At 34.9% G+C, this 26,837-nt stretch overlaps 1 protein-coding gene across 1 annotated transcript; it reads right to left on the bottom strand.

Annotated features, from left to right (window-relative positions):
- Nucleotides 1-965: 965 nt before the first annotated feature.
- LOC149777740 (steroid 17-alpha-hydroxylase/17,20 lyase-like) lies at nucleotides 966-22,903 on the bottom strand. Its single transcript, XM_089938245.1, has 8 exons — nucleotides 22,741-22,903; nucleotides 14,891-15,093; nucleotides 12,208-12,414; nucleotides 9,576-9,714; nucleotides 6,254-6,467; nucleotides 4,833-4,884; nucleotides 3,161-3,288; nucleotides 966-1,598 (listed from the first exon to the last, which is right to left on the bottom strand). The coding sequence occupies exons 1-8, from the start codon at nucleotides 22,898-22,900 to the stop codon at nucleotides 1,391-1,393; spliced, it is 1,311 nt and encodes a 436-aa protein (XP_089794371.1). The 5' UTR covers nucleotides 22,901-22,903; the 3' UTR covers nucleotides 966-1,390.
- Nucleotides 22,904-26,837: the final 3,934 nt, after the last annotated feature.

Genomic DNA, 26,837 nt, shown 5'->3' with positions numbered 1-26,837 from the left:
GTATAATGACACTGAAAAGACTTGTTATGACAGATTACAACACAGTTCTAACAACTTTAATGGTTATAATAACTCTAAAAAGACTTGCTATGACAGATTACATCACAGTTCTAACAACTTTAGTGGTTATAATAACTCTAAAAAGACTTGTTATGACAGATTACATCACAGTTCTTACAACTTTAATGGCTATAATAACTATGAAAAGACTTGTTATGACAGATTACAACACGGTTCTTACAACTTTAGTGGCTAGAATAACTCTAAAAAGACTTGTTATGACAGATTACAACACAGTTCATACAACTTTAATGACTATAATAACTCTAAAAAGACTTGTTATGACAGATTGCAACACGGTTCTTGCAACTTTAGTGGCTAGAATAACTCTAAAAAGACTTGTTATGACGGATTACAACACAGTTCTTACAAGGTTAGTGGCTACAATAATTCTAAAACGACTTGTTATGACGGATTACAACACAGTTCTTACAACTTTAGTGGCTATAATAACTCTAAAAGACTTGTTATGAAGATTACATCACAATTCTTACAACTTTAGTGGCTATAATAACTCTAAAAAGACTTGTTATGACGGATTACAACACAGTTCTTACAACTTTAGTGGCTACAATAACTCTAAAAAGACTTATGACAGATTGCATCACAGTTCTTACAACTTTAGTGGCTATAATAACTCTGAAAAGACTTGTTATGACGGATTACAACACAGTTCTTACAACTAATGTGGTTATAATAACTCTAAAAAGACTTGTTATGACGGATTACAACACAGTTCTTACAACTTTAGTGGCTACAATAACTCTAAAAAGACTTATGACAGATTGCATCACAGTTCTTACAACTTTAGTGGCTATAATAACTCTAAAAAGACTTGTTATGACAGATTGAAACACGGTTCTTACAGCTTTAGTGGCTAGAATAACTCTAAAAAGACTTGTTATGACGGATTACAACACAGTTCTTACAAGGTTAGTGGCTACAATAATTCTAAAACGACTTGTTATGACGGATTACAACACAGTTCTTACAACTTTAGTGGCTACAATAACTCTAAAAAAACTTGTTATGACGGATTACAACACAGTTCTTACAACTAATGTGGTTATAATAACTCTAAAAAGAAAAACAAAATGCATCCAATTTAGTTTATTACATTAATGCTTTCATATATCATATAGGGTTGCAGCTGAGTGTGGAGACTGCATCTTATGTGATCTTATAAAAGGAAAGAATTCACTTATAATTGTTAAAAATCACAGTACAGCATCAAGAGTTCCTGTAAGTATTTATAATAAATCTGACTGGGTTTTAAGCGAAGCGTGTATTCTTCTAAATCACAAAACAATTTTAAAGACAAGCAGTAATTTTATCTGACTCTTAATCGCATCTTGTAATCCTGTGGTCGCAGAATCGCTCCAGGAAGAAACGTCCGAGGGTCATCTGAAGGTAGGGTGCCTACCATTGGCAGAAGAAAGTCAAACTTCTGTATAAGTGTTGTCAGGTAGAGAAAGATCCGAGACTTAGCCAGGTTTTCGCCGACACAAACCCTTTTTCCTGACCCAAAGATGACAAGTCTAAATTTAAAACAAAACAATCCCCATTTGAACATAAAGAAATAGCAAGGACGATGCACATAAAGTGAAATTTATTTGCAGAATTGCTTTAGGGACTGAAAAATGTCACAAGTGCCGGTAAATGCCACAGGTGCTTTGTGTGTGTGCGTGTGTGTGTGTGTGTGTGTGTGATACAGTTTTTTAACGTATCTTTAGCGATTTTTCAGTCATATCACTACGATGTCTGCAGTGTGGCAGTTTATACTGATATCCTGGTATCAGGCCGACCACTAACCTCTTAATGTTGAGCTCCAAGCGAGGCAGCTGTTAGTATCATTTTTACAAGTATTTGATACAATTCGGCCAGGGATTTAAGCCACGACCTCCTGCATCCGAGAAGGACGCTCTAACCACTAAGGAAACCGGAGCGGTCCACATGTGCTATAGAATAACAATGTCGAACATGAAATTCAGTGTGTGTGCGTGCGTGTGTGTGTGTGTGTGTGTGTGTGTGTGTGTGTGATTTAAATTTTTAATAAAAATTTGACACATTTTCAGCCCTATCGCTACGATGTCTGCAGTGTGACAGTTTATAGTGATGTCTAATACTGGGGCATCATTCCGCAGACATGTAGCATGATGTCCCACCCAGTCACATTATTCTGACACCAGGCTGACCAGTCCTAACACTAACATCTTAATGCTGAACGCCAAGTGAGGCAGTTGTTAGAACCATTTTTGTAAGTCTTTGGTATGACTCGGCCGGGGTTCGAACCCGCGACCTCCTGCATCCGAGGCGGAATCTCTAACCACTAGGCCACCGTAGCGGTAAAGAGCATGAAACTCAACGACAATCTCTTTTAAAAACTGCTTCCATCACAGCTCATAAACACAAAAAGGTGTTTCCCGCCCATTCGTTCGTTTCATGAACATTGTATAAGGAAATGTACATGAAATAAATAAATATATACGAACATAGATTATGACCGCTATGTATGTAGCTATATAAGTAGGTGTGTTGGTATGATAATATGTAGAAAACGATATGTATTAATCAGTCCTGTAAAATACCATACGAGGGATAAGACTCGTCGACTAACGCATGATATTCGAACTAAATAAAAATGACTTCAGATAGTGATATTACGGATCCGATTTGCTGGCTTTTGTGACGGGCTACAAAGTTATACCCGGGTACGAACAACATCGTTACAGAATACTTGATTATGTCACATTATATGAAATTTCCTACTTGTTAATTCGCTCACTTTGCAGCAAATATATTCTGAATTCTAATTTATTTAAGCCGTATAAACTTATAAATTCCTTAAGTCTTCCTTTTCGAGCGTAACCTATCTATAAGAATACTCGTGGCATCAAAGTAAAACTTATCATTACGGGACAGGTGTTCGTTGAGGAGAGATCAAAGAGCAATTATTATTTGCATACATATTAATGGGCGGGAACTATTTGCGTATACACTTAAAATGAAAATACAATATAGCAAAGGGATTTATATATAATTTCTCAAACAGAGTCCTTCATATTGATGCATCACTAAATATCAATTAATTTACACTTACGATTGTCTCAGTTTGTGCTCTGCCGGCAGAAGTTTACCGTTATCGTCAAGGAAACGTTCAGGTCTGAATATCCACGGGTCACCCCATATTGCTGGATCGTGATGAACTGTCCATATGTTGAGGATTAACTTTATGAAAAAAAAATCTTTATTCAAATCAACATATTCAGTTTAGATTAGTTAACATTATAAACAGGAATGAATTGTCATTTCCTGCATTAATGACGGTATAAAAATCAGTTGCCGAATCACAGTTTGCATATAACACTTGGACGTTATGTAAGCATTGCTTTTCGGCAATCGACAATTTAAACCAACATAAATTCCGAAACAACACATTAAAAGTATAATATAGTTCCTGAACTAATTTACTGTTCCTTTGATTCAATAGTTTTTATCTATATTTTCTTCTTTCTTACGATTAATACTAAAACAAGAATATTTCTCCATTTCGTTTTCTTCATTTAAAGCATGAAACAAATTCATCAAAACCCTACGCCTGTCGTTTTCCCTGAATAAAAATTAGAGTCACATGAATAGTTAGTGAATTACCACACTTGAAAGAAATATTAAACGTGCACCCAGATGATGAAATATATAAATAATTGCTAAAAAAAATTATTAATCCCATTTTGATAATCAGTTCATCCCCAGTTTGATAGTTCAAAGTTACGTCATATTTCCATTTAAGTTCATATAGTCCAAAAATTAGTTGGAGGTCATGTTCGGAAACTAATATGCTGAACCATGTATGAAAACGAATATGAGCAAAAAGCAACTTGTATTAATTTTCAAAATTAGAGTTGAGACATGGTCAAAAATTATGTAACAGAAAGACACAGATATCATGTTTTGTAAAAGGTAGCAAACAATTCAGTTGTAAATGTTATGAACGAAAATGTGAGCGGAACATACATTATTGTGACGTGAATCTAAAATAATCCTGGAAAAGTTATATTGAAATCGGAGAAAATGAACATGTTCCTTGCAAACTTAAGAACCGAATAAGTACTGCTCCGACAAGAATCTTAAAGTTGTCAAAATGGCGTTGTCCAGAACTCTTTTGAATAATTCATATATTTCAAACAACGAGTACTTTCTATTTCCAATGAACAGTAAAATAATTGCTATTCCACTAAACAAATTTCTACACTTACACCATTTCAGCTGAAGAAAACCACTTAATTTCAGGCTTGAATATAAAAAAAACAACATTAGATAAAACGAGTTAGGAAATGTAGATAAACATAACACGTCACAAATGCAGCACCCACTACGAGAAATGTGAGAACATCCTGTGTAGGAAAACAGCAGACTGGTTTTCACCTGACACATTGTCAATTGCACACACATTTTTACAAATGTAGTAAATAGAATAAACTGTCGATTGCGTATATACTATACCTTAGCTTCGACATTTACTCAAGTCTCTGCTTATTTGATATATTATTTTCTTTGTTCGTCCCTCAACCGATTATGTATGGTGCGATTGTATCTCTTTCCTTGCTATGTATCGAAATACTCACATAAAATTACATAATTTTGTGAGAATTGGACTGGTAGGTCTGCGCAATGTGGTTTATCCTAAAAGGTTTGTCGGAGTATCTTTACACCTTGATCACATCTACTAAAATCATAACACACTGACAATGATATAACACTGAATGTCTTACCCTGGATCCTTTGGGTATAGTATATCCTTCGAACTCCACATCTTCCATTGCACTAAGAAAGTAAAGAAAAGACATGTTTTAAAGGTTTACAGCGCATGCAACTATTAATACTTAGATCCTATCGATCTTGTATTTACTTATCTAGAGGATAAAAGTGCTACTGTATTTCATCATTAAAGCTGCATTACTGTTTTCATCATCATTGCCAAATTTAAGTAAATAAATTTACGCCGGCGTTCAGTTAGCTGGTGAAGATGCATGGAAATTGCAAACGCATTGCTGAGTAGATGATGAAAATATCGCTAAAAAAAATTGTCATCGAGGTAATCCGAGGCGATTAGAAACTAACAGATGTTTATTTTGCCGAAAATTCCATAGAAACTAAATAAAGAACATCTCTGAATAGGATTTCTGGCGAACCTTCCTCTTCCCTAGATTTGTCAGGAAGACAACTGAACATGTTTATACTCAATATAATAATGCGGTTTGAGCAATGACTGGCTTAAGCAAGGTTTTGGATGGATCCTAAGATATTGAATCATTGCAGTCTTAAATGCATGACCTTCATCAATACTCGCGTTCTCTCTCTCTCTCTCTCTCTCTCTCTCTCACAAACACACATAACACACATACGCATACGTATTGTTACACAGATAACTAAAAATGGATAGAAGATACTAACAAATACTTGCAAACGAGACACTTGCTATCGTATAAGGTTATTACAGATACTACTACGACTTCTATTACTACTACTAACAATAATACTAACTTTATTTAACACTTAAATCCATAGGCAAAAATCTAGCACAAAATGTGTTCGTGTAACAATATAACATAGCGATTAACTATGAATGCATTCTGGCAACATGAAACGTGAAAGACTTCATTCAGTATTCAGTAAATGTATTAGGGATAATAATAAAATTTATGTGCCTTTTGTTTTAGGTTCAGTGAAGGAATAATGTCTGTGCTTAAAGCAATTTTTACGTTTCTTAACTTCACTACATTAAAGGATGAAATAATACTGGATCTCAAATTCAAGAAAACAGCTCACTTACGAGTCCTCAGTAATGTTGACCTATGGCGGGCAGTAGATATAAAAAGGTATTATTCTGTGAAGCTACTGGGAACCAGGTATATACATCAAAAGGAGGGAGATGCGTTTATAGCAACTAGACACTATCCAATACCCTTACCATCTTGCAAATAGGCCCATTCCTCACCCTTTATTAGTTTAACGGCACATAAACACGTGAAAGGTCATATCGTGCAAGATAATTGGAGCAACAAGTCTTGCCTAAAGGCATACCAGGACAAAAAGTGTTGCCTGACCTGGTGAGGATTTGAATCCTCATTCTTTTGGTCCGACACCATTACTTCTGAATCATAGCAGCTTAACAGAAAGAAAGGAAATTTACCCGTGAGGGACACCGACAGGTCCATGTGAGACGTAGCGCAGTGCTTCTAGTATTACTGCCTCTGCGTACGGCATGGCAGGTCTATCCTTAAGGCTTGGAGATCTTTCTAAACCAACAACTTCGACGATTTCTTGATATATCCTGTCTACACACTCGTGGTGATGCAGCAGAACAAGTATAATGCACAGGAGACCATTTCTGGTTGTAAATATTCCTGAAAAGGTGTAAATTCTCTAATTAGAACCTTCTACGTTTATTCACAAACTGATGAATGTGAACCAAGATTACAAAATAATGATGAATATAAATTTCTAGATAGCCAAGGAGCTACCAGGAATGGTCGGCCCCTCTCTACCTGCCAAAGGATTTTTAGGACTCTTTCGTACCCTGCATATATGTTGGTCCCAGAGCTTGGGTCCCTCAACACGAGATAACCACTTTCCAACTTCGAGACAACGTCACCAACGACAGCATCACACCAGGTACATAACAAGTCACATAGAACCACTAATCAACCTACAAACCAGCACCACAGCTAAAACCACAATTCTAGCACAGTTCCACAGATAACAACACAGACAGCCCCAACAGTTTGTTATACAGCTGACAACACAGACAGCCCAACATTTTGTTATACAGCTGCCCAGCAAACACACAGACATATCTAACACAGTCAAACAAAGGCTGTCACACCCGTTACATGAACAGCTCTGCTGACTAGGTAGACTGACAAACACATCGTCTCCGCTCAGTCAAACGTTGGCTAGCCTAACACACGCACACCCAATACGGACAGTTAAACAATGACTTTCACAATAGATACGTGACAGTACATTTCCGACACATCTCGGCAACAAAGACGCACATCATTATCAGCTCTACAGCTGTTGCACTGACCAATACAGACTGGGTTAACACAAACACATTGTCTTTGCTCAGTCAAACGATGGCTGCCCGAAACAGCTGAAATACCATGCCTAAAGCTGTGTAGTACCATCGACATGGTAAAGTATAAAATGAAATGACACAAGTTAAGCATGCGCTTACTTGGAATTATTTCACTGGGATTAATTTTCAAGATTATCACAATAATCAGGTTTGTATGTGAATCTGCATCTGACAGGTAGAATCTTAAAGAACTTGAGGTAACATTCTTTTGTCCCTTACTACAGGCAGCATTAATGTGGATACAAATTTTTTGTTTAGGTATTCACTAGCAAACTTGAAAACAGACAATAATAATTCTAAAATTGCATACCATAGTTCGGTACTATGAAACGTACACAATAAATGTGTGAACCACCAAAGAAACATATCTACAGTTAGGAAAAGACAAATTACAATTCGCAGACCACTAGAGCTGGATATACTGCGTGTAAAATGGACCGCTTACTGGCAAGGCTTTTCATAATGTGAAGTTGGAATTTCCCATCATGCAGCATGGATTTAACCGTACTCATTACATCGAAATAATGTACGATACAACTATAAATAGCAAATTATCGGGTAACGCTGTACGCAAAAGGAAAACCCAAGTACATTTCATTCCAAATACACGTAAACACAAACACTACATAATTCCTCGACAGAGCATGCCAATTAATCGACGATATCACCACAGCACATCAATTAGTCGAGCTCATGTGGATACAGTCGCACATTGGAATCTCTCGCAACGAAACAGCAGACAAAGTTGCACAAAGCAAACTAGGAGATCAAAACTCTATCAAGCTTACCTATAGCTCTACAGAAGCACTAAGCTTCGCACAAACATATATAGACCAAACATGGCAAGATTTTTGGAACTCCTCCACAAAAGGTAAAAAGCACCATGAAACCCCAAAAACCGTAGATAGGAACATACAGCTACCTAAGGGTACCTATTTAGAACAGAAAACCATAAACAGGATAATAACTTAATAAACTAAACTAGCAAGCAGTTTTGGAAGGTTTATTGGACCCAAACTAGCAACCATTAACTGCTTTAACTGCCACACCACCGAAGATCTACACCACGTATTCAATATATGCCCAAAATACCAACCCGCTCGGAAAATATTTATCAAAAACCAAAAAGAGATTGGATCACCACACACATACCCAGTTATTTATGGACTCTAATAAAAATAAACAATCAGCATATAAAAATATAAATAAATTCATAGACTCAGCAGGATATAGGAACAAAATATAATTACTATCCCTACAAAACCAAAAGACCCAGTAACTAGCTAAATAAATTTAGAAGCCACCACATAAAAAACCCATAACATATCATTCAATTTTATAAAAAATATTAATAAATAAATCACTTACGAAGCACCTATCAAAAACTAAGGAAACCGCAAAATCGGATGTCCTAGATGTCCTTAACGAACCGAGTAATCAGCTAGGACTCCAGTACTAGATGTCCTTAACGAACCGTGTAATCGGCTAGGACTCCAGTCTCATGCTAAATAAAGTATAAACAACATTCAATCTCTCAAAACATTAATAAATAAATAACTTAAAGAGGCAATATAAAAAAACTTATGAATAACATAACGTAGGAAGCACACCCTAAACACCTTGACTAGTAATACCATAATAACCTTGAAAATCTCTCTTCATACATGATTTCTACTAACAACCTCTATAAACAGCACAGAACACACCTCACACCCTTTTGGAACATTTTGGAAAAAAAAACAACAACAAAAAAAAAAAAAAAACACCGCAAGAATCACTAGGCAAATGCAACAAGAAACCAACGATGTGAAGCAACCAGGACCGTTCCCGAGCACTCCTTCCCACTAATGACAGCCAACCATTCAACTGTAAGGGACCTGTATGGACCCACAGATTGAGGCCAAACTATCAGGGTTCACTGAACCCATAAAAGCCTGGGGGAGGTGGCACCATTCCCTTCCCCAGGAACAACTAGCAGGCTGCGGTGCAGTCAGAAAAAAAGTGGCACAATTGTGCGCACGCCACTATAATTAAACTCAACAACAAAAAATGTGTATATATATATATATATATATATATATATATATATATATATATATATATATATATATATATATATTAAGTCATATACCCTGATTGTAACACAGTACGTGTTTTTTTGTACCATTCAACGTTTGTTGGTAATACATGAACAGGGGATCATTTTATATTTCCAATGGGATTACCACTCCACGTCTGGATGTAGTTGCAAGTGTTTCTGCATTTAAAACAGGCCATCGTACCCTACTGGCACAAACAGACAAGTTTTTCTTTTCAAATGGATTCGTCTCGTGTGAAAAAAAGTTGAACTAAAATGGCCAAACATCAGAAATACCAGCAAATATAATGTCCTGGATGAAAGCCTTGATTTGGGAGTCTGTCAGCCACTGTGTATCTCCAACACTCTTTTCTTGCGATTGGAGCTTGAAGAGAGCATCGATCAATCCACGTTCACGTCCAGGTACGTACGTTTCCTATTAAACAATCGAAACAGTAATTATAGTATGTTTTAGATATGAAACGGTATATTCAAAAAAATGTACAGCTTAACATAACATAACTTTTAATGATATAATAAATTTGAATATGGTAACATAGTACAATGAAACTATAAAGATTATTTACTTATTTACTTTTCTGTACTTATGAAATGCTTTCAAAAATGAAACACTATCGCGGAATACTGTAACCATTTACTATCAATGCTGCAACTTGAACTTTTTAAATATATATATATATATATATATATATATATATATATATATATATATATATATATATATATATATATAATCATTTATTATCAATGTTATAATTTGAATTTCTTGAACTGATACTTATTTATATTTAACTATTTATTATCAAATGCTATAACTTGAACTTTAGCTTCTTGAATTAATATTTTTATATAATTAGCAATGCGATAATTTGAAACTCCTTGAATTATTAATGAACATTATTAATGGACATAAACTTGCAGCACGTGCTAGCATGAGTAGCTACTAGCTCATGCAGGATGCAAGAGCTGCACGTGCATTAACAAATCAACTCTAATCTGAACGCGTGCACTATGCAATCCCAGGCAACCATACTATGAACTCAGTTAAGTATTTCCTTAATACTCTCTATACAAAACAAATACATATACTTAATACTCCTGTATTTACACTAAGCTGCTTCCAAAACATTATTTAATATAAGTAAATAATAACAAAAATGAAATTTGATCTTTACAAGCCAGTCCGAACAGAAATACAAAAGATAACATACAGAACAATATAGCACAAATGACACAGCAATCACCGGAAAGTATTATTCAAGAAGTTCAAGTTGTATATTTTCCATGTAGCTTCGGCTTACGTAGTATCATGCAAATATTTTCTATTCTTGTTTGTGACTTAGCAGGAAATTTATATTAGCAATATACAAAGTTGCACTTTTAAGAAACTTTTAGTACCGTAGGATTCTTGTCGGGCGCGGTTAGGTTCAATTCTGAACTTATGTATTGTTTTGTAAATATCGTGCGTATTATGTTAACTGATTCAATATCCGGATCGTGTTCACGCACATATTAATCATATTTCTTTTCTAATTCAAGTCATTCGCCATTAAACATTGCATTTGTATCACCATAAAAAGTGTTCTGTGGTAAATCCAAAATCCCATCCGGTTAATTTGTTACATATATACCCGCATGCATTCTCCGTCACAAACATACGGAATCAATAATGATGTCGAGTATTATTGCTAGAGTAAGTTCCTTTTGCAAACAATGTCAACCATAATGCATTTCTAAGTCCAGCATATTCTCTCATTTGATTGGTCAAAATTTATGTGACTTTCATCATGTGACGTGATCAGTTTTATCATTCGTTCTTTGGTTCTAGACAAAACAATCTCGTTTTCTTTCATTCCATTGGATAAAGTTTAAAAATAATGCATTTAACGATGGGAAAAATTAATTAATACAAAATATATTTGTCTTTCTTATGTGCATGACACACGTTTCTCATACATCGGAAGACTCAGTACTGATTCAGTGACTATTGTCTTTAAATGACTCTCATACAAAAGCCGATGAACGCCGCCCTGAACAAAACCACGCTCTGTAGAGGTACCATCTTATAGGCTCACAAAATGCAATTTCCCTTTTGGAAAAAGTAAAATAGCTTTCATAAGCCATATCGAATTGTTTAGATAGCTGAAGAACGAACTCTTATTTATGATAGGATTTAAATTATATTATAAACAATATAAAAGCTAAGATAGTTTTAAGTTTATTAGAAATATTCAACCACAATTCTGTATCCGTAAGTGTGAAAATCGCGAAGGGTTAGGCAAAATGGTAACCTCCAGAATGAAGTTATGTCCAATTTTTTAAAATATTTATAACTGAAATGACTAAATAAGAAAATGATATCGAATTAGCGTATCCTCGTTGTGAGAAAATGTGAGTAAAACTTGACAAGATTCTAAATAGTTCGTTAAGCATTGCCGAATAGCAGTTCCTATAGTCTGTATTGCTGTACAGCAGTTTTAATCTCAATTTACTCATATTAGCAAATAATTTCATATTATCATATCTACAAGGAATATATTTATTGGCAAAATAATAATAATAATAATAATAATAATAATAATGAGGACTTTGTATAGCGCCTAATCTTTAGAAGCTCTAAGCGCTTTACAACTTTAGACAACACCTATAAGATAAGAAACGTAATAATATTATTACAAAAACAAACATGAAATTAGAAAAACAGTAATATAAAAAATATTTTCATTATGTAAACCAATAGTTCATTAATTTTCTTTTTTTTATATGCGAAAATATAACAATCATATGCAGTCTGCTGGGAATTTTTTCACTCATAAAGAAAACCACGTATAACCCATATATTTCTGTAAATTCCTGTATCTTTTGCCGCTTATAAAAAACAAAAGATTGCAAAAACAATTGTCAGTACCTTGTGCGAAAAGAAGTATTTATCCAACAGATCCTTCTTAGCCCCTATTGTACGTCTGTATCTCCGACCAACTTCCACCGGCATGAAACGTAAAAAAGGGAACGCAGAGAGCGTAAGATCTGTCGATATCTCAAATATATCGTTGACGTTGTTGTCGTATTTCAATATTAAATCTGCATCAATTTCGTCCACAATGGATCCAGTTAACTGCGTATGAAATTGAGTCACATTTATGATATCCGAACTCTCCAACCCCGTAATAGGTTTTAATGAAAGAATACACATTTTATTCCATGTTTCTGGTATAAATAAGCATAAAGAACCATACCAACATTAGTCGAGATTGATATTTCTAAAATAAGCAATATTTCATAAGCTACGCAACTGTCCAAGTCAAAAACCCGAACAGGCATTTGAATTTTCAAAATGAATACTAAGATAACATATAGGTCATACAATATTTTGTGGGTCATGCGATATTTTATGGGTAATAGGATATTCTCTGGGTGACGATATTATATGGGTAATACGATATTCTATAAGTCGTACGTAATACGGTATTCTATAGGTAATATTATATTCTATGGGTCATATGATATTCTATGAGTAATACGATATTCTCTGGGTAACGATATTCTATAGGTAATACGATATTCTATAGGTAATATGATATTCTATAGGTAATACGATATTCTATAGGTAATACGACATTCTGTGGATAATATGATATTCTCTGGGTAACGATATTACATGTGTAATACGATATTCTATAGGTCTTATGTAATACGATATTCTCTGGGTAACAATATTCTATGGATAATACGCTATTCTATAGGTCATGCGTAATACGATATTATATAGGTAATACGACATTCTATGGGTATTATGATAGTCTATGGGTAACAACATTAAATATGTAATACGATATTCTATAGGTCATACGTAATACGTTATTCTCTGGATAACAATATTCTCTGGGTAATGCGATATTATATAGGTCATACGATATTATATGTGTAATACTATATTCTGTGGGTAATACGATAGTATGTGAGTTATACGATATTTACTGGGTAATTCGATATTATCTGGGTAACGATATTCTATGGGTAAAATACCTTCTTCTATAGATCATACCTGATACGATATTCTCTGGGTAACGATAGTCTGTGGGTAATACGATATTCTATGGGTAATACACTTTTCTATTGGTCAGAAAATATTATATGAGTAATACGAAATTCTCTGGGTAACGATATTCTATGGGTAATACGATATTCTATGGCTAATACGATATTATCTGCGTAACCATATTATATCGGTGATACGATATTATATAGGCCATACGAAATACGATAGTCTCTGGGTAACGATATTCTAGGGATAATACGATATTCTATGGGTAATACGATATTCTCTCCGTAACGATATTATATCGGTGATACGATATTATATAGGCCATACGAAATACGATAGTCTCTGGGTAACGATATTCTAGGGATAATACGATATTCTATGGGTAATACGATATTCTCTCCGTAACGATATTATATCGGTGATACGATATTATATAGGCCATACGTAATACGATATTCTCTGGGTAACGATGTTCTATGGGTAATACGATATTATAATGGTCATTCGAGTTTCTATTTGTGAATGCGTTTCTAAACTATTTAGTCGGCGTTTAGATCTACAAATTAAAAGGATGAGGAATTCAATCATTTAATAAATATTTTGTGACATTTATGTAATTATAATGGATACAAAAGTTTGATCATAAAAACGAACCGTTACATGCGTTGACAGATATCATATTAAAAAGCGTTTTTTTATCAGACATTTTAATAGACGGCTTTGTACTTAGACCGTTCATTTTTATATAGAAACTCTAACTTAGCTTTTCAAATGTTGGAGTTTGATCGAATGTCAAGGTCTAGTTACCCATGTTTTCTTCTCGTGGGTCGGTGGTTCTTTCCGGGGCTTTCCCGGGTTCTTCCTCCACCATTAATACTGGCCGCCATGTATAGCCTATCGTGTGCTGAAAAATAGCGTTAAACCCTACAACAACAACAAAAACAACAACAACAGCAATATTTTATTTTTATTTTTGTATTCTCGTTTGTATTTAAACCCTTACAGCTGAATTAGCACAATTTCACTTCGGGATATCTTCTATGATTAGTGCTCCTTAAGGATGGATTACTTTTGAATGCAGAATAGTTATTTAACCCAAACTATTCAGTGCCAAGCACGACAATGAATCCTTACATATCTTTTCATTAAACAACCTAATATAGAATGCAAAAAAAAAATAAAAAATAAATACAATGCATCTATTGGAATGATATATTCACATGATCCAATCATCTATTTAAAACTGAACCAATACATCGGTTGATATTAAGTAACAGTTGTTTGAAAACTAACAAAAACGTTTAAGTTTACAGAAGCTGGATGTATAGATGTTTTGCCATCAACATAACCTATAGCTGACCTAAATCAGTGTGTACATGTGTATATGTAGTTCTTAACTTTGTCTTAAGTTCATTTAACATACCTCGCATTCCTGTCTAATTGGCCTTAAGGTGCGGTCGTCTCTTAACAGGTGTTAAAAGAGTGACACTAATTAAGAAAGATACACATAAGCATACAGAGAGAGAGAGAGAGAGAGAGAGATTACCAGAATCCCTATGAGGTTGATCAGTGAGCGGGAAAGTAATGCCTTTAGGTCGAAATCTTTTCCTCCTAAATCTGATATACTCTTCACCAACATCTCCAACTCTTCATGTGCCATGCTTTCAAACTCCTGGACACCTTCCCCGTACATGTTCAGGCCTTTGTACATCATCTTCCTCAACCGGGTGAAAGTCTGTCCGTATTTTCCTTCAAAATAATGATTATAACGAGGTTCAGAACAACGAGGGGAACAGTGAGTAAGATTAGAAGGTGGAATGGAATGGGAAGATAGAAGCCTTTGACAACTATTGGTGGATCTTGGTTTGCCTGGAGCTGTTACCACAAACATGCATATATATATATGGCCTGAATAGGTAGGTATATCTTCATAACTAACAATTAGTTTTATTTTGTTCTCGTCTGACTACCCTCAGCTCTCATAATTTGCCTATGCTGAGGTTTTATTTTCCTCCTGAAGGTGTCTTTGGTATAGTGGTATTACCATTTGTAGACGTTAATGTTTGCTTATTTGTACATTTGTCTCTGAGAAACTTTCGATGCAATGCTTCTCGTTCATTGTTCTGTTTTTTTTTTTTTGTTTTGACACTATACGTCAATAGAAGCTCTATGGTGAAATATAATCTGATGTCAGCTTGAAACAGCCTATTCAACGATCTTTCGGCGTCTTTATACTGGAAACTGACAATCGATTGGACTATTCTATAAGATCTGATACATCGTTTTGCTTCCAGTTGGTTCCAATCTTCATGATATTATTGGCAGACTCCGCTTTATTATTTGTCGAGTGGGCGTCCAAATTTTTTACCCTTGCGAGAAAGTTAACATGATCTTTCAGAATTGATAGCATTCGTTTTTCGATGACTGGAAACCTGATTCATTGTCCGAAATGGCATATGTTGCATGTTTTATTCTTGCTTCTATTACTAAACAATTATCGTTCTGTGAAATTCCTTCGTCACCTAAAAGTGTGTTTGCATATGGCTGTCTGTCTTGCACATTTAATGCTGATTTTACTTTTTAATGAATGAGTGAAATTTTTATTCAATTGAAGTGTACAAACGATCGGTATCGTTCCAGGGAATGACCACTTTAAACGTTTACAAAACGCAGTCTCGCCATTTCAACCGACAATTAATTTTTCTATTTCTTCATCTGTGAAATGACTGGCAATTTGTGAAAAGAAAGTATTTTAAATTTCAAAATCAGACTTACCACATAGAAAAGATGGGCCGAAATAATAGGAGACTCTCCGGTCTCCGTTCTTAGTAGAAGGTGGTGGGGGTATCAAATTTAGGCATAACAAATTGTTTTAGATTTGACATAAACAGAAAAAGAAATCTGTAAAGTGGGTTCTTAAATGTTACAAATAATATACATAATGTAGATATAAATAAAATAACAATGAGAAGATGGATATCAAGTTCTTGTAATATTTCCAGCGAATCATTTTTGGACATTAAATACAAGACAATATACGACAGATAAAATATGATTTATTCAAGGCCTTGATTGAAAACAAAATTAATTAATACAGTAAAGTATGTCATTTTATTCTTTGCAAATTACGAAATCATCTGACAATCAATTTGCTGAGATGAATACTATAATGAGAGAGAGAGAGAGAGAGAGAGAGAGAGAGAGAATGGAAAATTTGTGTTTCCGAGGCAATGGAATTCGTTACCGAAACTGTTATTCTGGCATTCGATTCATTTTCTTACTTTTATTGATTTTATGACATTACTCTTACCATTTTCAACATATATACCAGGATGCAATCGGCAACTAATAACATCGAGTTGGTCAAATTTTTTATCAAAGGCTCACTTGTAAGACGGAAAAATAGAATGGTAATTTAAGGACTAAAAATCACCAATTAGTAATTAGTAACCTACGTTAATCAATTAGGTAATAAAGGTAATGATAAAACACAATTAATATTGAAAAACATCTACTTTACCAAGTTTAAAAGAATATAATATATGTACCTTTATTAATTAGGCTTTACATTTATGTTGTTAACATTGCAAAGCACGATATATATATACCCTTGAGAACGTGTTATTTATTATTCAAATCGTTTATTTCATATTTCCTTTTCACATTTGATTGCATATTAAGGAAGCAGTGCGTTTATCTAAATGACAACTATGGATAAATTGTATAAGAAATTTGAATTTTATGTAGATACTGTATAATGATAAGCACAGATAACAGGTGGTTTGCATATTCAAATGAAAGGTTGCGCTGACAGCTCAAAGCAATTTTAAGGATACTATAATAATAATATACTTTTTCCTTTGTTGAGTTCCATAGTTGTTTGGGTTGCTCTTGTTCCTCCTTTTGTTCCTTTTGGGTGGGGAAAATCGTTATTTCTGTGTCATGGGTTTGTTCTTCTTTCTCTAAAGTAGTTGGGCGGTTTTTCTTCATGTGTCATGTCATTCCACAAAACCAGCATTTTCGGTAGTATATGCATCCCCACACCTGGAATTTACTGGAAACCCGTGTAAGAAGATGACTGGCTTCATATTCTTTAGTTCTGCTTTTTCTGTTTCCAGGGTCCTTATCCCGTTGGTTGTTAAAGTATAGGGATAAGTGTCCATTCTAGCATTTGTGACGTATAACTTTTTTCAAACTTTTCTATTGTTGCCAACAGAATCCTTCTAAGTGCAAGCCTTAGTAGTGTCGTTCTCCAGTCTCTTTTTTCATTTTCCGTAATATTGGTGATAGTTCTTTTACCGCTACTTGTTTCCTCTCTAATATCCTTTTCTCCGTACGGTATTATTGGCTAGTTTCCAAATGGTCTTAAAATATATCCCGTTGTTCCCTGTCTATTTAGACCGTCAGTTAATTTAGTAAAGTCTTTGTTTACCCATGTAATAGCTTTCAGTTTTGATACCAATGAAGGTCTTCTTGCCAAGGAGATTCCTGATAATCTGTTTCTTAAGAACCCATTTTATAAACGCATTCTATGAGCGAGCCTTCTGTTGTTTCAGCTCTTCTTGTTTTCAGATATTTCTCCAACTCTGTAAGCTCCCTGCAGTACGCCATCTTGCATTTACAGCAAGAAGCAGGGTGGGAGAACATATCACTTTTTAGACAAGTCCGTTCACGCAAATAAAGTTTCCTACGAAAAATGAAAATTATAAGGTCAATAACGTCAAATCGGAGCCTCTAACCAAAACCAAGAGTTTATTTAATTGGGTTAGATTTTTTGTCTTACTTTATCTTTGTCGTTCGTGTTTTTTCAAAATTTGCATATGTTTTGTTTACCCATCCGACACTCATTTGTGGTCGCACCCTCTTTGCTGCTGTGTGGGTGTGGGGTAAATAACACATTATTATATCAATAGTGGAATCTCGCATAGCTAGATTACATCAAGAGCGATCAAAGACAATTAAATAATATCTCCTTGTCCGTGATTCTGTCAAATAAAAATTACAATCGCGTCAGAAGTCTCGGTGATATTGTTCAGGGTCTATTTAGAAGGACAGCCCCAAAAGCAATACCAATTGCAAAACAACTGGGAATGAAAACTATTGACGTTGCTCGTGATAAAGGTTCTGGTGCTGTTGCTTGTAAAGCGTTCTCGGAAATCAGGGATAGACTAGCACGATTAATGCGACGAAAACACCAGCCAGTAAAATTACCCAGCACTGAAGTTATGCCTGCAAATGTCAGTAAAATAATAAATCAAGTCGCAAATAAGAAACTAGCAGATTTGGGTTTCGAAGCAGAAAAAAATATAAATGCAAGTCTGAAACCACGAATTGGTCTTCGTGTTAGACGATAATATATCTAATAAAATGATCAAGCGTATATCCGATCAAGCGTTTGATATGGTCGCACCAGTTCTCAAAGATGAATCTTTACGTGATTATCAATATTATTCTTAAGAAGCACGATAGCCGAATCAGCGTGTACGATTCGAATTACAAGTTCAAGATACGAGTAGATATTTATTTACCTGCTGAGGTATTTATAGAAGTAGTAGGGGAACTTGTAACAGACGTCGTCGCTGATACAGCATACGGAGTTAATATCAGACTTGGCTTTGTTAATAATTGTATCATGGCGTTATTCAGAAGTGCTAAATACATGATTAATGAAAAAGAGATTGAATCAATTCAGAATAATGTTGATAATAATATTTTCGATATTACAGAGCGTCAACCCAAATTACAACTTAGGATTCTCAACGCGTCCATTAATGCTAAAACGTAATCGTAGAAGATTTTCATGCTCAAGTCTATTGTCACATCTCTTTGGATTTCGTAGAAATGTTAGAAAGGTTATTTTTGGAGCCCAGCATACAGTCCTATTTGTGAGAAAGGGTGATGATAATGATGATATCTGGCGTAAGTGATGCGCTGTTGTTAGCAAAGTAATGTTATTTAAACTTTAGTTGTAGATGCCGGTAATGACTCCATCGTTTGCTTAAGAACAAAAATTGCTCTTGTTTTATGGACTCAGGTGGTAAATCATTATTATCATGGTTGACGATGACTATAGATAGCGTTCAAAGTGTAGTTGATGTTTTTTTTCCATAGTATATAGCATCACAGCAAGGTATGTGTGCACCACGACATATATTTATTGCTTTTCAAAATGTTGAACGAGTAAACGCTCAAGAACATAGTCCAATAATATTTGACATACTTGGAGTTAGTGAAGTTTCCTTAAGAATAAACGAACATCAAGAACCGTCTGAAGAAGTATTATTAAATTTTTATCAAAATTATGTTGCACGTGTAATATCATAGTCTGAAGACATTTATGGGACGTGATCAAAATGTTGATTCCGGTCTACAAATATCACAGCTGGATTTTACAACACTATCCGATTGATTACCTTTTGCTGGAATACCTGGATTTAATTAGACAATATGTCGTTGATATACACAGGTGGTGGTGTTACTTACATAGCAATTGTTGTTTTACTTTGGAGACAAAACAATATTACTTGAAATTGTTGATGGAAGAATGAGAGTTATTGATGCCTCAGTGGAAAACGTGTAATTAAATCGCTCATGATATTTATAATGTCATATCGTCATGTTAGTGTCAGTCTAACTCATGGTCAAATTGAAAAGCTACAACCGAAATTATCAAAAATCTGTGCAATAAAAATATTACTAAAAAAAGATTAGATCACAGGAAGTCGAAACAAAATCATTGTCAGAAAGTTAACTCAGCCATTTCATTCACGCCAAACAATCGAAAACCGGTGTTAGACTGAATCTTTCTGCGGATGCCATTAAAGATGCAACTGAAACGGGTGAGATATTTCCACTTCTTGCAGCTATACCAGCGTTAATAGTAACTTCAGACACAGCTGTTGCAAAAGAAGCTGCATTTGGTGCTGTTGGAACTGCTGCTGGAATGGCAGCATTAATGAAAGCAACAGGAAAAGGCATAAGGACTTATAGTGATAAGGGAAAGGGTCTAAGATTACCAGAAACCCCACATTGGTACGGAAAAGGTCTGAGACTTCCATGAACACTTCGCTGATTCTTCCTACGTCCAATATTAATTTACTTGATTCTGCTAAATTAAATATAAAAAATTTCAGAGATGTTTTTATGCGTCACCAATTACCAAAACAACCAAACAGTATTGAATTTTTAAAATATGTCGGCAGAGTGTAAAGTACACATCTTTAAAACACTCCCTTCTGGTATTCAACATTACCAACATAGATAATAACCTATCCGTCAATATGTGGTTGTGTAGTAATTTCTGTAATCGACGCTGTGTCATCATCAACAATACCATCTCATGAAGTCGTGCGCGAGTATACAAGTAGACGGTATAACCATCCACCTTCGTTTTAAACGGATCTTAAAATATATGGTTAATATTTACGGAAGATCTTCTTCTAAGCAAAAACAAAAAACCGACGGAATAACTCATGAAAATGTGAGTAAATAGATTAGTAACGAAATATCTGAATTATTAAATCTTGCAAATGTAGATCCAAACGAAGTAGTTGTATTTCAGGATTAGGAAGAAAAAAGAGTAATCTTTCTTTGCAAAATAATATCGTCAGAATTAGCAGAGTAACTGAAAATAGCGTAATTGTGTTTGATAGTAATGAAAAAATTAAACCTAATGTTACTATGTCAACGATATCAGCTAATATTAATATTCAAGTACAAACATCCGGTATTACAATAACTGGTTCTTTCAATATGTCTAATTATAAAATTACTGGTCTTGGAGAAACGGACTCAGACAATGTCGCTGTAACGAAGAAATACATCAATAATAAAAGCATTCCAATGATGAACGCGTTAGTTTCAAAGTAATAATGAAATGACCACATTTAAATCAGATTATACTACTCACGTAAACACATTTTTTATCTCTCGTAAAAGAATAAATGGAATTGTTGATGTTTTCTTTGGGAAAGCCAGTATTTATTGGCAATAAGCTCTCGGACAGAAAAAATTACCAACAGTGTAGTATTTATAGTAGCGTCTGGACAAGCATTATGGTCACCACTCAATAAATCTATCAAACATCGCGCTGAGGTTACCGGATAAATACATGTTCTCAGTACTTGACGTTACAACATTTATAATATCACCATAATACCAAGGAGTTATCTACTAACTGGATTCTCTGGATCTATGTTATTGATGTTGGAGCAAAACGACGAGGAAATATTTGTAGTGGAACCCGAAGGAAAAAAAACTCGGCTTGATTTACTATTGGTGACTTGAATTAGTAACTCAGTTCCCACCTACGTAAAATATAATGAGCATTCCGATCAACGCTTAACGTTTTAGATACAATCAAGCACGTGAATGGCAAACAAAACTAAAGAATATAGTTGACGATTATACAGCAAAGGTAAAGAAATATCGCAGATGTGTAGTTGTTGTTGACATAATTGTGTATTCGGCGTCTGCTATTATCACTGGAACCGGCGTTTCATTACCAACAATAACAATTACATAGCCAGCAATTGTAATAATTTGTGCTTTCAGCTGCAAGATCAATTGCCGGTATTCTTAATATCATCACAACAAATATGTGCATGTAAAAATACGAAATGGTATGAGTATATAATAAAAGTACACGCATCGACGCTAGCATATTCCAAATTATCTTCTTTGATATCATCAAGCCTGAGTGGTGGAAAAATATCAGATATTAAGTTCATGGAGATGATTAAGATCTACAAAGAAGTAATAACTGTGATAGAATCTACGCCGTATTTAAATAATAATAATAATAATAATAATAATAATAATAATAATAATAATGTCAATGCCGAACGAATTACTGCAACAGATTGTCGTTCATACAACCCCGTCATGATATCAGAAAGCTCAACCAATCCTGAATTTAGCGTCAACATTCCAACTGCTGTTCCAGTGAAAGAAATAGCGATGGGACAATTAAGAGTATATTACAGTTGCACAAATATCATATCAAATCATTTGGTGGATTACATATCATATCAAATCATTTGGTGGATTACCAGCAAATAATTCAATGGTATTTGCAAATTAAAATAAAAAGTATATAACAGCTTTATATATAAATCTTATAAAACTTATTCCACTAATTTACTCCATTCCTGGAATTTCTCTTACATTGCAGTATTTTCATCTCCATTACTGTCCAATACTGTGTGTTTATGGTGACCGGTGTAAGATGAGGATGATGAGAATGAAGACAAGGATGAAGAGAATGAAGATGAGGATGAAGATGAGGATGAATATATACAGAGTTTTAACAAATCATGAAAACATTGTCGAAAACACGAAGCCGGGGACGAGAAACATGAAAGTGATAAAGGAGGATGAGGAGAGAAATTCACTCACCAAATATTACTCCCTTTGAGTCATCCATGATGTATTTTGCAAAGAATGTGTCCGGTCGGTCATTTAGGATATCGGAGAAACCCTTCTCCGCAAAGGCTTTCTTGATCAAGCGAGGACAGCTGATCACAAACACGTTTGTAGTGACCATCTTGCATAACATTATGGGTCCATATTTCTTTGCCCATCGGTCAAAGCTCAAGTGGAGAGGACTGGATTCAAGTTGAAAGAAGCATCCAAAAACAGGCAATTTCGCAGGACCTGGGGCAATATATTTCTCCCTAGTAATGTATGAGTAGATAACATACAAAGTAACAATGATCACTGCCAACCATATTGCTAACATTTTTATATCTCCGTCAGCTTGCTTGAAACTGCTATAGCACAGTCAACAATGTACAGCGGTTATGTAACTCTGACTTAATTTATATTGCAATCCATTGCAGGAGATAACTGTGCAAACAAGTTGTAAAGCTAGGTAGTGGTATAAGGTACCATTGTGGACACAATTTAGTCTGACGAGAAAGAAAGAATTGACATGTCAATCTCACATATCCGTAATTCCATTTTCACTCGCTGAATCAAAGTCGTCGTTTTGAAATTTATGTTTCACATGTTGAGTTTCTCAGTCTTTTCTGTGGTATTAAATAGAGGTAGTTGATGGTTCCAGTTTTCTATATGTAGTTTTAAAATATTAACGGTTGAATTAAATAGCGATGGTTGAAATTGCAATTTTGTATATTGGCAATGCCAGTTTCACATGTTTAATCGAACTGTTTGAGTTGAAAAAAATCATTTGATATGACATGTTTCAGATTTATTATATATGTCGAGTTGTTACCTTTAAACTCTCGAAGTACACATCGATGACTGAAATTTCAAAGTATTATGTCGAATGTTCAAAGTTTCATCCTTATGTCGTGTTCTTGGATTTTATCTGTTCAATTAGATGGCTGTGGGTGAAAGTTTTATTTCAAAACTGGAGGTTTCATATGTTATATGTTGATGTGAACAACATTAGTTGGAAGTTCCATTTCTTGCGTTGAGAATTACAATTTTAAAATGTTGAATACAAATGTGCGTGTCCATATTGTCTATCATTCGAACATAAATTCTTTAATTTCTTCATTGTCCGTATGTGTCTTTATTCAACAGAAAATGCATACATATTTTTTTTTGAAAATATGATCTTCTTAATGTTGATCATAATCGGAATAGAGATAGAAATTGCAAGATATAATACACTTAATTACTTCTGTCTTATTTAAGTGTTTAAGCAAATTAATTTCTTATATTCGTCTCCGTGATGTTTACGCTTATAGCGCATGCCATAATTGTTAAGTTTCCTCTTTCTGTGTTGGTGTTGTTGTTGTTATGGGTTAAATGTCATTGTTTAGTATATGATAGACCAATGAGAAAATTGTGTAAAGCAGGGATCTCAAACTCAAACCACCATGAGGGCCGCCTGATGTCATTTTTGATGGCCCAAGGGCCGCACCAATTGTGACGCCGATCATTGTACGGGGCACAAGATACGGCTTCGCGGGCCACATTCGGCCCGCGAGGGCAGCGTGTTTGAGACCCCTTGGGTAGGGAAGAACTTGAGAAAACCCAACTTATAATCACCTACCCACGGGAAGATACTGACAAGATTTCTCACATATCCAGGTTGGCTGATCCAGGGATTCTAACGCAGTTGAAATGTCTGTATAGAGAAGTGCTTTAGGCTATTCGGCCAGATGGTGTCCCCTCTTTTATGTCCTCGCAAAATTAATTTGCATCAACAAAATATCAAGAACAAGCGTTTAGGGTTGTTTCAATTATTCAGTAAAATTTATGTTCGTATTATCGTAAATTGAAAGGATTTTGTGATTGTATTGATTGTGACCTAATGTTGCAAATGGGGATTGGAGTACTTTTCTGGCATGCTTGTGACACAATTTTTTGTCGCACACTTTTTGCAAGAAAAAGTGTCTCAAATTTATTTCCCCTAGGATCGAAAAAGGGCATGGTAAATATTCCTCAAAACGGCTACCTTACACGTATACCTCGTTCAATCACCTCATTGTATCATGAATGTCAAGGACGAATCAACAAACAGTTATTTGGAGCTTCTTTATTTTTAGCATGTCTAGAACATAATTGTAATCATCCAGCTAAATGAAAACAAAATACCCTACCTCAACTTGATTATACTGTATTCTGACTAGAGGTTCAAAACAAAATGCCCGATATTGACTTGATTTTACTGTATTCCGATCAGATTTTTAATATTTACGTTGATCACGTGACCTTCAAATAGATAACAGGTATATTTAACATGTACCAGATTACTCGGCCAATACATTCTTTTCCTTTACCAGAAAGAAATGTATATAATCTAAATCTATTTTAGACAGGTATGTACAATCAATATAACCCGATTTCAGTTTTACGTCAGTGAAATTAGGCTTAAATATTGACAAAATGGCTAAGTAGTCCACGCTTTAAATTTCTTTAGCGTATACAACTTTGCAAATCGCCCAGCTTATAGAACTCTTATAGCTGCTTGCAACTGCCAACAAAATGAAAACTTTCTCTTGATTGACGTATCGTGTCCCATAATTATAGGACATATTTTAATAAATAAATACGAATAAATAGCGTCATCGTGAGGCCAGTGAATGGTACTGTTTATTTTACACGACCGTTGATGTGACACATGTGATATGTACCACAGCGGTCACGTGATGAAAGATAAAGCCGCACTCAGTGATAGGGCGCCGAACAAAGCAAGGCCTATCCGGTTTATCAGGTTTTCGAGTACCCCTTGTTTACTTTAATAATAAAGCGTTCGGGCTCTATAATTTTAAAGCAACGAAAAAACTAAGGAATGAAAACTAACAGGCTTCGTGATGGTGACAATTTATTTTATTTCCCTAAAATACCAGGTAAAACATATCTTAGTAAATATCTAAGAATATGGCGAATTAAATTATATTCAAGGCTAAAAATAGTATCAAGTCTAAAAGTGTCAAATAATCCAAATGAATTACAGTGATATTCCGAATAATATACTAATAAGGTTTTGAATGACTTCACAGTAATTCCATGTAACTAAGATTCCAGATGTTATAAATGAATTTACAGTAATTCATATCAGTTAATTTTCATGTAATCCGAGCTCAATAAACGTTACTGAAAGACTGAATTAAATGAATGCTTCCTCTCAGATAATCGCAAGTAAATGTTCTTCCAATACTGATATTAATACTATGAATACCTCTGCATCTCATACATAGAAGGCTAAGAAGTAATTTAGATAGCGTCGCATTTGTTTCGAGAATAATGTCGTTTAAATAAAACAATCAGTTGTTTCGCATTAGTGACGGTTATCTGTACTTATATGATGTTATAGTTTGGTTTTGTTAAGCCATTTGGGATGGGTTATTTACATTGATTCTTGAATTCTTTTATTAGGTTGCTCTCGTGTGTGGCAGTTAGTCTATGTGTATATCCATTCATAAATCCCTTCTATATGAGCTCCCTGAGTAAACCACTGAAAACAAGATGGCAAGACAAGGTTCCGAACACAGAGGTGCTCACTCAGGCATGCATGACAAGCATTCACACACGGCACAACTCTGACTGCCTGGCCATGTTATCCGCATGCCGGTAGAACGCCTACCTAAGAAGTTCTTCTATGGAGAAATACAGCAAGGGAAGAGATCTCACGGTGGTCAAAAAAGCAGTACAAGCACACCATTAAGACCTCGCCGAAGAACTTAGGCATTGACCCTGACAGCTGGTAGAATGTCGCTGCTGATCGATCTGCTTTGCGCATTTAAGTTAATGCCGGTGCGGCAGCCTTTCGGCAGAAAAGACTGGTGGTAGCATCTAAGAAACGTGATCTGCTCGAATCCAGGAACAGCAGTTTCGAAACTCACAGTCAGTAACCTGTACACCCATGTCTCCCCACTACAACAGACTCTTTTGGGCCCAGATCGGACTGATCAGCTGTCACCGCACCCACCCCCAGTGAATCGATGACATCGAATGGTCCTCATCGACGCCAATGGATGAACATCATCAGCAGTCATGACAAGTTCCTGAGTAGGAGG

The sequence above is a fragment of the Sinohyriopsis cumingii genome, chromosome 17, assembly GCF_028554795.1.
Source record: "Sinohyriopsis cumingii isolate HCF-2022 chromosome 17, ASM2855479v2, whole genome shotgun sequence".
NCBI lineage: Eukaryota > Metazoa > Mollusca > Bivalvia > Unionida > Unionidae > Sinohyriopsis > Sinohyriopsis cumingii.
This window is presented reverse-complemented; position numbering and strand designations above follow the sequence as displayed.